The sequence below is a fragment of the Microtus pennsylvanicus genome, chromosome 2 (assembly GCF_037038515.1).
Source record: "Microtus pennsylvanicus isolate mMicPen1 chromosome 2, mMicPen1.hap1, whole genome shotgun sequence".
Taxonomy (NCBI): domain Eukaryota; kingdom Metazoa; phylum Chordata; class Mammalia; order Rodentia; family Cricetidae; genus Microtus; species Microtus pennsylvanicus.
The window spans coordinates 138,037,200-138,051,754 of record NC_134580.1 but is presented as its reverse complement, the minus strand read 5'-3'; the positions used below and the strand labels follow the sequence as shown (position 1 = coordinate 138,051,754).

The following is a 14,555-nucleotide window of genomic DNA, read 5'->3' as shown; positions in this document are numbered from 1 at the left end:
ACACCTTCGCTAGCACTGACCAGGAGCCAATGTAGCCCCCCCCCCCCCCACGTAAGTCCCTTCTTGGTCCTAGTAGTGAGAAAAGCACGAACAAGCACAGGGGTGAAGCAGGTGCGGCTCAGACACATAGCACAGGGGTGAGGCAGACAGAACCTACCTGAGCATGGGGCTCAGGCACAGGCTGTAGGAGGCAGTACGGGAAGAGCAGAGCCGGCCCCCATCATTCCTTGCATAAGAGCAGGGAAGTGTCTGAACTCTGGAGCACTAGCTCAGGTGTTATTTTGAGATAGTATCTCTTGCCTTATCAGAAAGGATCTGCCTCTAGTCTTCTCTGCAACCTGGACTCGGTATAGGCCTCTCAGAGGTTCATCCAACCTCCAATCCAAAGATACTCATGCAAACTACTGAACTTCCTGATCTAAACATAAGGCTCAGCATCTCTCTCTTCAAGCTCACCAGCTATAGGCCATACTCCATCCACTGACCCTAACCAAGGGAGGCAACAGCCTGAGCAATTGTTCCCACAACCTCAGACATAGAGCTCCAGAGCTAGGTAGCCCTCTTTCTGCACACTGGCCACCAGAGTTGGATGGTTCTCCCAGTCCTTTCCACCTTCCAAGAGCCTCTCACCCATGCCCAACTTTAACCCCGCCAAGAGTTCCTAGGAGATTTGCAGAGCTTTCCACAGGCCAAGTTCTGAGGACAGAGGTCCACATACCTACATGTCAGAAGAAAGCCACTAAGGCACTTCAAGCAAGGCCCAGAAGGCAGAGTCAGGGCTACACAGGGAGAAGGGTACTTTATTGTGGAGAGAATGGACCAAAAGGGGATGGAAAAAAGGAACACTCCTAGCCACGTCCCCTATCCTAAGCAGGGGTCTGAGATGAAGCCGGTCCTGATGAGAGCTTGGGAGAAGCTAACGGGGTTCCTAGTGGCATTGGGGACAGAACAGATAGGCCCAGGAGTAGGATTTTGTTCTTTTAGCACCAGGAACTAACTTCCCAAAGATAGACCTGGGGACAGGATATAGTGTGTGTTACTTTTGCTGCCACCTGAGTAGTCTGAGGGGCTGGCAGCAGGCGACTTCCTGAAGCTGATCACCTGAATGTGATTTCAAAGCAAACCTCACTCCCCACCCTAGCCCCTGTAAACATGAGAACAGGTCTGTGCCCTCCAAGCCCCTTCAGGACAGAATGAGGGTCCGAGATGTGTGGCTGGGCTTCAGGCGGCCCAGGAGCTGCCGGGCTTTCTCTTGCATGAAGAGCTGGTCTTTGGTGCCCCCACAGGCCACCATCTTCCAGGCGCTGGTCATCTGGTAGGTGAGAGAGTTAGCTCAATAACAAACCCTGGTAATCCTGGGTAGTAAGGGTGGGGACATTTCTAGGGCCCTCTCTCTGGATACTGGAAGCCAGTTTATGCTCCCTCCATTTTCTTTGGTGGTCCTGGGGAAGTCACGCCTCATCTGTGGGCTTAATATACAGCAGGAAGCTGAGACAGGAAAAAGTGTACAGCATCTGCTGGCCTCAGGAGAAGCCACAGCAGAACAGATGAGGACACTGGGATGCAATGACCCAGGTCAGCACTAAGCAAGCCAAATACAGATAATGACCCAGTGGCAGGTTAAGTCCAAGCCTCAGGAAGGAAATGGAGCTAGATGCATCTCTTCAGGTGAGGTCAGGAATGGCTTCCCATAGGAAGTAGCAGTTAATCAGGCAAAGAGTCACAGGAATGCAGTAAAACAGTCAGGCCCCGGGGCAAAAGGGTAGCAGGACCTGTTTACAGCAAGCACTCACAGGGGCAGGGGCTGGAATATGGCTCCGGGGCTTCTGGGTGGCCACCACTTTCTCAGGTTTGGCCTGCAGGAACCCCTGGTTGAGCAGGTTGTTATCCTCTTTGATACCTGGCAGGGTGAAGCTAGAGGAGCTGGATGGGACACTTGCTGGCTGAAATCAAAACCAAGTTAGTCACCACTTTGCCACAAGATCTTTGCCAGGGGAAAACAAAACAGAAACACAACCTGGTATCCCAGCATCCCCACTCTGCTAAGATCTGGAGCAGGGTGTCCACCCTCTAAGCCTCCGTTCCCTTTCAGATAAGGAGTTCAAACACGTTCCCTTAATCTTTTTACTTAAAGGAGTATCTATGAACTGATCATTTTGGAGCCCAGCAATGCCAGCTCCTGTCACATGAGGTCCGACACAGTACTTCAGGCTTCCTGGTTCAAAAAAAAAAACCCTAAACATCAAGTGGAATGTGCCATGGACCCAGAAAGCAGGCCTGCTCTGCTCACTGGCTTGCTTTCCTTATGTTCCACTTGGGGCAAGGGGCCCAGGAGTCAAAACCACAGGCTTATTATTCCCTACAGCAGAGTGGGTTCAACCCCCAGCACTACTTAAAACCAAACAAAGTAGGTGCCTCTGGAGGCAGCCAAAGGTCTGACTGAAGGGAGCAAGTCCCCCACTGGGCAGGGCTCCCTGGAAAAAGGTTTTTCTAGAAGGACAACAGCCCTACCTATAAGATCTGTTTAGCAATTCATTTCCTTCATTCATGCTCCCACCCATCACTGCCTCTCTACTGGTGCCGGAAACTCCAATCCCCCCAACTCCAAAAGGCTGTCCAATCATCAGAAATGAACTCAACCTAGACCTAGATAGGAGGATTTCTGGCAGTTAGATAAAAGCCAACATTTCTCAGGAACCTGTGAAGCCGGTTCCCTTCCACGGGAACATATGGTTACTTGTGGGGCCTATCATATATCAAAGCTTATCTGGTCTCCAGGCTCCCTCCCTATCACAAGTACCTGTTACTCATTTCAAAGCCCAAGCCAGCATCCTAGCCCTTCTCACCTCCTCCCTTACCCCAAAATCCCAGTTCCCTCCTGGCAGCCACTCGTTTTCCTTATAACCCTGTCACTTGTGCTGTTTTCTCTGTTCTCTATCCCGCGCTATCCTCCTCTCTCTTGCAGACAGCCCTGGTCATGTCTAGTCTGCTGTTTATGTTCAGTCTGTTCTTTCTCTGCTCTGGATTCTTCCAGATGTTTCTGGCTGTTTTCTCTCTCATATCCAAAATAAAAAGTCTTCCCCTTAACCATACAGCAGAACTGCCATATCATCAATTTATACACTACGCCACATCCCATCAGCTCCGAGGGACCAGCAGTAGCACAACGCCTGGGCTCTTAAAGGCAGTGACTTCTATGCCCAGAAGAGCAAGGCTGGCCTATGGCCAGATAGCAGTTGCTCAGGGTTAAAGTGCCTCAACCACCCAGCTGGGCTTGGGGCCCATGTGGTTGGCACTCAGTGGGCAGGGTGGTGCTGGGGGCCTAAAATGTTCTAGCAATATAACTTTTGCCAAATCAAACCTAGGAAAGACACATCAGGACTCTCAGTGAAGCTCAGGTTGGGTGCCCAGACCTGCCATCTCCTGCCAATCTTCCCGACACTGGGCCCAACCGGAGAACCTGAAACCCACCCCATCTAGAGAATCCTCTCCATGACCAGACAGCTCCAAAGGCAGAAGGTTCCCGAGGACCCGTGAAGCAGGTGGTTACTGTCACCCCCTTACCAAGGACAGAGTTTTGGGAAGTGTAGACATCAGCTTCCCATCTTCATCCACAATGTCAAGAGCCAGAGACTTTCGAACTTTCTTTATAGGGCTTCGCCGCAGCTGAGGGTTAGGGAAGAAGAGGATGGGTGGCGTGAGTAGTCAGGTTTCCCATGGTCAATGCCTCAGTGACCACAGTCATTGAATCAGGACTTGAGAGTGTGTGTAATCAAGGCATAGATAGCGAGCAGTTCTTGCTCTAGGGATATGGGAAGACCAGGAGACCTTGGCCACACTAGACTCTGACCCAGGTGCTCCTTACCCCACCAGACACTGTGGGTCCTTCCCAGCCTCACTGCCTAGCTCTATCATCTCCCCCTAGGGAGAGCAGTCTAGGGAAGAACACAAAAGCAAAGAGATCTGTGGCAACAAGAGTAGCCAGCCATTACAGGAAGGAAGCAGACCACGACTGGTATCTCATCAAGTGGCCCTGTGAATCCTACCTCACCCGACAGAAACCCCCACACACTGCCTTCATGGCTGAGGTACCCATTCTGACCCTCTTCCTAACTCACTCTACCATCTGAAAGGAACACTTGGAATCTGTCCCCCTCTATTCCCTCATCCCACATGAATTCACATGGCCGTGAGGGTGTGTGCTGCTCGCCTGTCTCCGTAAGTCTCACTTAACCACTACTGCACTCGGCACCCCCTGGTCCAACCCACTTCAGAAGGGTGTATCAGTCAAAGTGCAGAAGGACCCAGGGAAGAGGCCAGGGCTCCCTGAAAGGTGCACTCCCTTGGTAAGGCACTTCACAGGCCCCCTGCCCTCGGGGCTGACTTTCTAGGCCAGCTGCCCAGGTAGTAAGAGCCCTCAAGTCACTCACCCCAGGCTTTCTTTTCTGCTTCTCAGGCCTCACATCATCCTCAATAATGAGCTCAATGCCAGCCTCAGAACGTAGCACTTCCTTCAAGTCCTCTTCCAGGTGTGGAGTCTGCGGCTGTGGACAGATGCAAGGGTGATCCACATGAGGCCCATTCAGGCTGTGCAGGTATAAGAGAGGTGGACGGTTCTAGGCAAGCAAAGGAAGCCTACACGAGGACACTGACCTCACATGAATTGCTCATAACCTAGTGTTCCTGCCTTAGACAGCTGGACGAAGACCTTGACCCTGATGACCTACATGTCTAGAAGAGCAGCTTTACAGCTCCACATAGCCCTGTGCAGCAATGTTCATGTCTACAGAGCAGAAGCTCAGGCTCATACGTATCAAGAACCTGACTCGGGCCGCAGCAGTTATTATAATCCAGATGCTTGAGCCCGGTCTTCTTTGAAGTCCCAGGTCTTCAAGGGTCGATGCAGAAGCACCACTAGAACCCTGGGATTTCAGACAGCACCTGTCTATAACCTCAGCACTGTGATGTTGGCCAAGACAGGAGAAATCAGCCTGGACAAGTTCAAGAACAGTCCTGATAGTGTTAGTTTTCCATTAACTTGATACAAACTGGAGTCATCTGAGAGGACGAGACCTGAGAAAAGGTTTCCAACCAAAATGGGCTGGAGGCAAACCTCTGAGGGTATATTCTTAATTGACGTGGGAGGGCCCCATTGTAGTCCTGGGTGTATCAGAGAGTAACTGAACAAGTCATGAGGAGCAAGCAAGCACAGAGCACTCCCCCTTCAGCAACTGCACCAGCTCCTGCCCTGACTTACCACTGTAGGCTGAAATAAGCCCTATCTCCCTGAGGTTACTTTTGGTCAGCATTTTACCACAGCAATAGAAACCCAAGACACTGGGCTTCATAGACAAAAGCTATCTTAAAAAGAAAGAACCTATATACAGCAAAAGCCCAGGTTCCTTCTGTCCTTGTTCCGCACTAACTGGGACATTATGGGTCTTGTTTCCATTGCTCAGGTGCAGAAGCTCCAGGTAACTTCTCTACCCTCAGGTAGCAAAGACTTGGAGAGACAGTGAACACTCATAGTGACACTTCAAATGTCATACAAAGAGCTAGCATTGTCTACTCATCTACAGCCGCCAAGAACAAGCCTGAAGGGCGACCTAGTTCAACAGACACCCAGTATTAACTAGTACTCATGACTAGTACCAGTTTCTAGAAGCCCCACTTGACCTAGAATCAATGAGATAACCTTCATCTTTGCTGAGGCTTTCCTTCTCTCCTCCCCATGTAGTGCAGACTGGCTCACAATAGCCTTGCCTCAGCATCCGGAGTGCTAGATTAAAGGCAGGGACCACCATACCTGGCTTCCACCCCACCTTTTTTTTTTTTTTTTTTGGTTTTTTGAGACAGGGTTTCTCTGTAGCTTTGGGGCCTGTCCTGGAACTCGCTCTTGTAGACCAGGCTGACCTCGAACTCACAGAGATCCGCCTACCTCTGCCTCCCAAGTGCTGGGATTAAAGGCGTGCGCCACCACCGCCCGGCCCACCCCCACCTTTTAAATAGGGTCTCATGTTGCTCAGGCTAGCCTCAAACTTTCTAGGTAGCTGAACTTTTGATCTGTCTGTCTCCTCCACCTGCCAAGAACAGGTATTACAGGTGAGTGTCACTATGTATGTCTTGGCCCTTTTCTTTACAGTAAGAAAATCTGTAGGTATTTAGGTGGCATGTGTTTTAATGTCCACATCCCCTGTTCTACACAGTTTCACCAAGATACCACCAACTCTACCGTCAGCCAGTTTCTGCCTGTCTGGCACACTGAAGGTGCTCAGGAAATGCAAACAAGTAGGAACTGTACCTTGTGAGAAGACTATGGAGCCCTCAGAGAGAAAGGGGCTCATCGCCCATGTCAGATGAATGCACCCCACACAGAGTCACAGCAACCATGGCACATACCAGGGGCTTCAGTGGTCCGTACTTCTCCAGGGCATTCTTGAACGGGGTTGGCGTGTGGGGAGTGTTGTCCATGGAGTACTTCTGATCTGGGGTTACAAACCTGCCAGGGGCCAGAGGAGGCTCAGCCAAAGGAAAGAGTGAACTCCGCTTTCCCAGTCATGACCAGGATCCCCAACTCCTCCCAGACACTCTTTCCTATCACATTGGTTCAACGGTGCCTGCCTGACTTCCTGCACAAGTCTAGGTCAGGGACCTAGAGGAAGGAAAGAGGGGGGAGGAGACCATGACAATGATGGAGAGTGCTGCCCATCGAAGTACAGTCTGGGGACTTCCCAGATACAAGGCGGACCTGGAAGATTCAGGCCCGGGAAGCAAGCCCACAACCCTATGTGTCCTCTCTATAGAAAGCATGTAGTACTAGGTACAAGACAGCCACAATCTCCACTGGTTCTCTCAGATCATCATGGTGGGGGCAGAAATGCGGAAAGAACACATCTACAGTTCTTCCATGTTCTCCATCTGCTCACAACTCAGGGGCCATGCTGCTCCTTACACAAAGGCATGCCTCCACCCTCGAGCTCTGGCAGTTCCCTTCTCAGTTCAGCTGTGCTTCCAAGGGGCTGTCCCTGATCTCTGGCTACAGTGGAACCAGTGTGCCACCCCTCAGGCCAGGGCAACTTTCCCTTCAGAGACCAGTGTCTACCACCAATAAGGACCATACCTTGATGTGTGCTGTTTAGACAGTCCCTAATTTACAATTACAGCACAGCACACACCAACAGCATCGTGCTTCTCGCTTTCTGTACAGTATAAATTAGCAAAGCAGTCTCTTGTACTAGGCTTTGCACTGGAGTTTCTCAACTGCAGGGTTAGCAATGGAATACATTTAAGGCAGGAGAGGCTAAACTATTTTCTGGAAGTTATCTACTAAATAGATTTTTTCTTTTCTTAAATTTCGTGTGTGTGTGCATGCACATGCATGCGTGTCTAAGTTTAATTATGTACACCACTTGAGTGTAGAAGCACGAGGAACTCAGAGAAGGGCATTAGATCTCCTACAACTGGACTTACAAATAAATGGCTGTGAGTCACCATGTATGAACTGGAAATTGAATCAGAACCCTTTGCAAGAGCAGCCAGTGCTCTTAACCAGTGACTCATCTCTAGTCCTGTAACACTCAAGGCATTTTCCACTTTTTTCCTCCCCCTGCTGCAAGGTAAGCACACACTTCATCACTGGCTCTATCTCAGCCTCCATGTAGGGCATTTTAAACTAGTGTTGGGTCTATTCCACTGTAAGCTGAGAACACCAATATCCGTTGTTAGTAAACCATTTCTTCTACTAAGCCACAACCTCTGTGACATGACGGAAAAAGTTCTGGGCACAGTGGTGACCGTACCTGTGACACCAGCTCTTGGGGAGGCAGAAGTAGGAAGATAGTAAATCAAGGTCAGCCTCAGCTACATACTGTGTCTGAGACCAGTGTAAGACACACAAGGGCCTTTCTCAAACAACAGCACACCCCCAAATACAGGATGCATGAAATAAAGCTTTTGGCAACAAAACTCCAATTTGGAAATTTAAGTCTAGAATGTCTTGCAAAGAATCTTTGAAAGAGATAAGAATATCAAAAGAATTCGTGATAGTATCTGCATTTAAAGATAAAGCGGGTTTTCCACCTCTGGTCAAATCGGAACAGCAAGAATCAGATACATCCACTCACCAACAGAAGCCAGATAAATGAACAGTTGTGTGAGGGGGACTTGTGACACTGGGCAACTGGGAAAAGTAATCCCTGAGTCCGTGGCTATTCCAGTTATCTATCTCTCAAACACAAAACAGGAAGAGGACACCCAGGCAATGCCTAGCAGTCACATGAGCTGAGTACAGTGACGTACAGGCCTAAGAATGTCACTCATTAACATCAGCCTTTTTTATTGAGGTGCAGTCTCATTACTAGCTTAGTAGATCTGGAACTTGCTCTGTAAACCAGGCTGGCCTTGAACTCGGAGGTCCACCGGGAGGCCACCTAAGTGTTAGGATTAAAGGCAGCGCCAGGGCCTCACCACCACCCAGCAAAAAGACCCACTCAGCTGTACCATAAAACAAAATGTAAAATACAGAAATACAAAATTATACAGCAGTAAATTCTACAACACAGGTCTCTAACCACAGAAGGAAAAGGCCAGGCCTGCCATAGTTCAGCATCCCTGTTAAAGGGCTCAGATGGAAACTCCAGGTTCTCATTTGAATGCAAGAATTACTTCTCACAAGACTATCATTACTACACTGAATGATTTCTAACCAATGGATTTTAATAAATTGCTTTTGAAAAGTCATCATTACCTTGTGCAAAACTCCTGAACCAGTTCCTTGAACAGACTGTAATGCCTCTGCCGCCAAACCAATGAATAAAGGAGCAAGAAAGCAACCCTCATCCACCTGGAATTCCATCATGCCACAAGAGGGAGTGGGCATACCATAAAATCCCTCCCTCACAGCAGGCTGAGGATAGAGCAGAGCTCTTGGCTCCTGAGGCATACAGAGCCCAGGGGCACTTTTGGTTCAAACACCTCTGATCCATACTTGATGCTTATCAAAGGAGGGAAAATATTAGATTTTTTTGTTTGTTTGGTGTGTGTGTGTGTGTGTGTGTGGCAACACTATTTCTGAGATCCAGGACTATCAAGTTAAAAAAAATAAGGGGGAAAAGAAGGAAAAAGAACAGGCTATTCAGACAAGGACCAAGAGGTTGACGCCCCAGGATGAGAGCGCCTCCCTGTTGTCCAGGTGGACAGGTGTCAGTGCGGCACTCACGATGGATACTTCTGATGCAGGGGTGTCTTATCCCTGTGCAAGGGTGTGGTGACCACCACCTTCTGGCTGCACACTGGAGTGGACGTCAGTGAAGGGCTCTCTAGCTCCAGGGTATCCTGCTTGTTCCAGAAGTTCAGAAACTGTCAGGGAAGAGTTAGAACATGTGACAAGATGAAGCCTTTGACGGACAGGAATAGACCCTTAGACAGCACTCCCCATGTCTGTTCTGTGAAGTTGAGGTCTTGTCCTGACCTGTAGGACACCAGCAAAGACTTCAACAAGTATGACTCAGCCCTTCTGTCTTCCCTGTATTACCCAGTCAGGTCCTACAGCATTCTCAATGCAAGAAATTCCTCTATCCCTGAAAGTCCCTTTGGATTCATAGTTATCAACTTGATGGTGTTTACAATCACCATGGGAACAAACCTCTGGGCACATCTGCAAGGGATTCTTGTAGACTAGGTTAAATGAAATGGGGACAACACACCCTACTGCGGGCAGTGCCAATCCACAGGCTGGGAACTTGGACTGAATAGCAAGGAAAAAGGGAGTCAAACGTCATCATTCTGCCTCCCTACAGGCTACAGTGTGACTGGTGGCCTTCGGCTCCTGCCGCCATGGTGTTCTTGCCACTGTAGCCAAGATAAAGCTGTCCTTTCCTCAGTTGCTTTCACCAAGTATTCTGATGAAATGCAGCAACAGGACAAGTGACTAAATCCTTACTAGCTTCATTCCCAGCAGCACTTCACTTTATCCCCTATCTGGATCTTTTATAAGGCAGACTGGAAGCTTCATCAGGGCAGGGCCAAGTCTGGTTTTGATCACCTAGCACTAAGTCCCTAGTACTGAGCACAGGGAGATACTCAGTGAATACTGATTATCCAATGTGTACTGTGCCAGACCCCACTGGGGTACTAGGTGTTTTATCTAAGCAATCAAGGCAGTCAGAGGGACCCACACACCTGGGAAGGAGAGAACGGAAGGGTTTTGACAGGTGTGCTCTTCGGGGTAAGACTGTTACAAGAGTCCAGGAAAGACAGGCTGGCACTGTTTTCTGTGACAGGTGACAGGGCCACACGCCGTTTCTTCTGTCGCTTGAGCACTGAAGGTGGTGTGCCAATGCCTGAGCCTCCAACCTCAGTGCTCGGGGAAATGGGGATCAGCTCCCCCCGGCTGCTCCGGCTCAGGTCTGAAATAGTGTGGCCATCGAGCCGATACTCAGTCATGCTGGGCCCTGGTGTGGCAGTCTCGTGGGATGACAGTGCCTGTTCCTGCTGCTGTGATGCCTGGGGTTGCACTGGACTGCTGTTGACACTGCCCTCAGCAGATGGCTCTTCAGGAAGATCAAATTTACTCAAGTCACACCAAGCATCAGGGTCCTGCCAGAAAGGGAGGGTAGAAAGTCCTAATACAGTAGAACTTCATTCATTGCATGAAAATATACCAATGTCAAAATGGGATCCTTATCCCTGGGATCAGTCATTTACCACTTACATTCATTTCCTCAATGCTCTATGTATTATACTGAAGCTTGAACAGAATGCTTGCCAATCAACAGCTTTACTATCCCTTAGCAACCTGCTAGAAAGCATGACTTTTCTTATTAATTCATTGCATTTATTTATATGTGAGTGTCAAGGACAACTTGAAGGAGTTAGTCCTCTCTTTCTGCCACGTGGGTCCTCTGGATTGAACTCAGATGGTTGGGCTTGGCGGCAAGTGCCTCTATCTGCTGAACCATCTCACTGGCTCCCTTTCTTGCTATCACATTAAAGAACCCATGCTAAGCTCAAAAGAGTATATGAGAATCACCAGTCCTCATCTTTACCCAAAGGCGTCTAGAAACACTTTGATCCTGGAAGTATGGCCCTGAGATAGAGTCCACTTGCATACTGTGGTTCTTGGGACTTGCTGGAGCCAGAGGCAGCTTATTCCTGAGAGTAGAAACTAGCTTGTAGCTAGGTTGACCTCAGATCCTGATCTCTCAGAGATCAGAGGTCCAGGAAACTGATGGCTTCTTGGAGCTAGGAAGCATATCCTGCCGGAATGCCTGGGGAGGATGCTGGATGGGATGGACAGTGGTTTTATAGATCCTTTCCCTGATCTTCACCACTCCCGGTAGAGAGTCTGAGGTCTGAGTCAGTCAGGACTTAACTCCTAGCTGATATAGCCTGAAGCTGGCTATCACATCAAAAGGGTGGCCCCAGCCACAAGCTCTCAGGCAATGTCACTGTTTAGCTATTTTCTCAGAAATGACACATTCCCTCCTAGAGGAAAGTTACAAGAGCCGCAAGGTCCCTCCCCACAGTTACAGAACTGTAAATAACTGCTGGTGAAGAGACTCTGCCGGAGGGCTGCATACTATCTGGGCGCCGCAGGGATACTGCCTGTGAGCCTGTCCCTCATGCTGGTCAGCTTACTAGTGATGCAGCTGTCTTGTGGAGTTACGGGATACCCACCATCCTCTAGGCATCACCTGCTAGAGCTGTGTGGGATCGGTCTGTCCTTGGTGCCATACCTGGGGTAAACAGGTATTTGCTTGTCTCCACACAAGGAGCACAACCTATGACACCTAGGACAGTAATCATAGCGTGGCCTAGGGGTGAGCAGCCAAACCCACTGGCTGAGCAGTCGTAACTCCTGGCACTTCCAGGCCCCTCTCCAGGGAGACCAATTCGGCACCCTCTCTAAGAATACTTTTCGTCCCATTCCATGCTGTAGGGCAAGGACTACAATGAACTCACTAGTGTCCCCAGCCTGGTCAGGGTTGTGCAACCTCCATCAATCAATAAATGCAAGGAGAGTGGTGGAGGGAAAAAAGGCAAGTTCACAAGAGAAGTGTTGGGGCCAACATACCGACTCAATCATGTCCAGGGCTTCCGAGAGGCTGGACCCCACAGCAGGGATGAGGAGGTTTGCCGCCTCCACCACCCATTTGTAGGGCAAGCTCGTTTCTGACGAGGGGGAGTCCTCTTGATATTCACGCTTGAGGGGCTCCAGGGGCTCTGGGGTGTGCACTTCGCCCAGATCAGCAGGCACAGGCTCATGTTCCTGTTTAGCACAAGCAGCAGCTGCTGCGGCCTCCTCCTCACTGCTCTCTTCTTCCTTCACAGCAGAGGGCGCCAGCGGCCAGCCAGCCATAAGACTTCCCTGTCAGATCCAAGGGCACACAGTACATTTTCGTTGAAATAGACAATGCTGTAAGTTTCTATCTAAAAACACATAACCCAAATCAAAGATAAAGGAAGCTCAGATGACCAGAAATTGCAAGACATTCTGATTGTACTGCATATTTGAAAAATATCAGTATGACATAGGCTAATAATGAGACTTACGGAAAAATAACTAATCCTGGACTAGTCACAGGAAAAGCGGAACATGGACTACACAGAAGAGAGGGGTCCTGAAACAATGCTGGGCATGGCAGCACTTGTCATTCTTGTCATTCCAGAACTTGAAAGGCCAAGGCGAAATAACCACAAGTTACAGAGTGAATTCCACCTCTGTAGAGGTGGCTCGGCAGGTAAAGGTGCCTGCAGCTGGGCAGACAACATGAGTTTGACCCATAAGAGCCACATGGTAGAGAAAACAGACGCTATCCTGACTTACACACACACACACACACACACACACACACACACACACACACACACATCATGGTACTTGCACACATGGACACACAACACACAGTTTTTAAAGCAACAAAAATGTCTTTCTTTTTTCTTTCTTTTTTTTTTTTTTTTTGGTTTTTCGAGACAGGGTTTCTCTGTGGTTTTGGAGCCTGTCCTGGAACTAGCTCTGTAGACCAGGCTGGTCTCGAACTCACAGAGATCCGCCTACCTCTGCCTCCCGAGTTCTGGGATTAAAGGCGTGCGCCACCATCGCCTGGCAACAAAAATGTCTTTAAAGCAAGCAAAGAAAGCAATCCATTATGGACACACATTTGTCCAAAACCAGGTTTCCGGGGTCTGTGTAACAACAGCCCACATGGAGACTGCCTGACTCTGCTTCCTGAGTGCTGGGATTAAAAGTGTGGACCACCATGCCCGGCCACACATACTCACTTGTTTGTTAAAGTTGTTTTTTAAAGCAAGCAAACAAAAACAAATCGTTACCACCACAAGGCTCAGAATCAATGTGGAAGTCCCTGAATTAGAAACAAACATACCTTAAAATACAAAAAAAGGAAGAAGAAAGAAAAAGAAACAGATATACCGAGCATAAGTATATCTGTTTCTTTTTCTTTCTGAAGCACAGAATATTCGGGGGATAAAAATGTAGTAACTCCCGGTTTTTCTTTCTTTTTCAAGGCAGGATTTCTATGCAGTCCCAATTGGCTTGTAAGTCTCTAACTAGACCAACCAGTCTCAGTCTCCAGGGTGGTGAGACTACAGGTGTGGGCTAGCCCTAGATAAAGTATATCCTAATGGACACACTGAGTAATACAGTAGTTAATGCAAGTCTGGCAAATGGGAAAAATGAGCTAAGCCTTGGAGCTGCAGGTCTGTGGGAGGGAATGGGACAGGAATGGAACCAATCCCAAGCACACATGGTAACTCCTAGTGCTAGCCCTGAAACGCTTCTGGATGTTTATCCCAACACTGTGACAAAAAAGAAAAAAAAGAAATTGAGGAAAATCCTTCACAGGAATAATTCTCAAAACAGAACCTAGTAAATGAGCCCTGCTCACAATACCCACAAATTCAAGGCTAGGCTAGGCTACATGAGATCTGCTCACAAAGCAAATGCTGGGCTGGCACTTGATCTGTGTTCGATCGTTGGGATCCATGGTAGGAGAGAATTGCAAGTTGTTCTTGACCTCTACCTGTGTAAGACTTTAAGACAATCCTGAAGCCATTTTTGACAATTCTGAATCCTCTCAGCCTCTGGGCCACAGTGCTTCCCCTCCTCCCCTGGGAACCAAGGACCTAACAGCTACACTCGCACGTACTCAGTTCCTGAACAATTGCCCATATACGTATGTTTTGGTTCGGTCCCCTGGGAAACGGGGTCAAAATGACCTCTTACCTCATCTGATCTGGCAACAGCTCTCCAGTCAATTATTGGTAATAACCCTTTCAAATAAGCCAATCAGAATAGTCAAAGAACAATCCCCCTTGCTTCTGTGGCCCCTTTAAAAGTAGACTGTACCCGCTATTCGAGGTCCCTCGGCTTCCCGAATGCTGGGGGACCCTGTCATGACAGAATTAATAAAATCCTCATGCTTTTGCATCGGTTGTGGTGTGTGAGATGGTCTCTGGGGGTGACTCCTTCTCGGTGTTTGGACGCTAGAGTCTAACACCTGCACAGTGGTACGCACATCCCGTCCCCAACACAC

The 14,555-nt window shown here is 48.9% G+C and overlaps 1 protein-coding gene across 1 annotated transcript in view; it reads right to left on the bottom strand.

Annotated features, from left to right (window-relative positions):
* Nucleotides 1-553: 553 nt before the first annotated feature.
* Nucleotides 554-14,555, bottom strand: part of Mybl2 (MYB proto-oncogene like 2) — a 35,562-nt gene continuing 21,560 nt past the window's right edge. Inside the window, exons 7-14 of the mRNA XM_075962952.1 lie at nt 12,074-12,367; nt 10,180-10,596; nt 9,218-9,357; nt 6,400-6,499; nt 4,431-4,544; nt 3,565-3,666; nt 1,794-1,943; nt 554-1,312 (exon numbers count right to left, since the gene is read on the bottom strand). Coding sequence (XP_075819067.1) covers nt 1,184-1,312; nt 1,794-1,943; nt 3,565-3,666; nt 4,431-4,544; nt 6,400-6,499; nt 9,218-9,357; nt 10,180-10,596; nt 12,074-12,367 — 1,446 coding nt within the window. The 3' untranslated portion in view covers nt 554-1,183. The remainder of the gene's footprint in view (nt 1,313-1,793; nt 1,944-3,564; nt 3,667-4,430; nt 4,545-6,399; nt 6,500-9,217; nt 9,358-10,179; nt 10,597-12,073; nt 12,368-14,555) is intronic.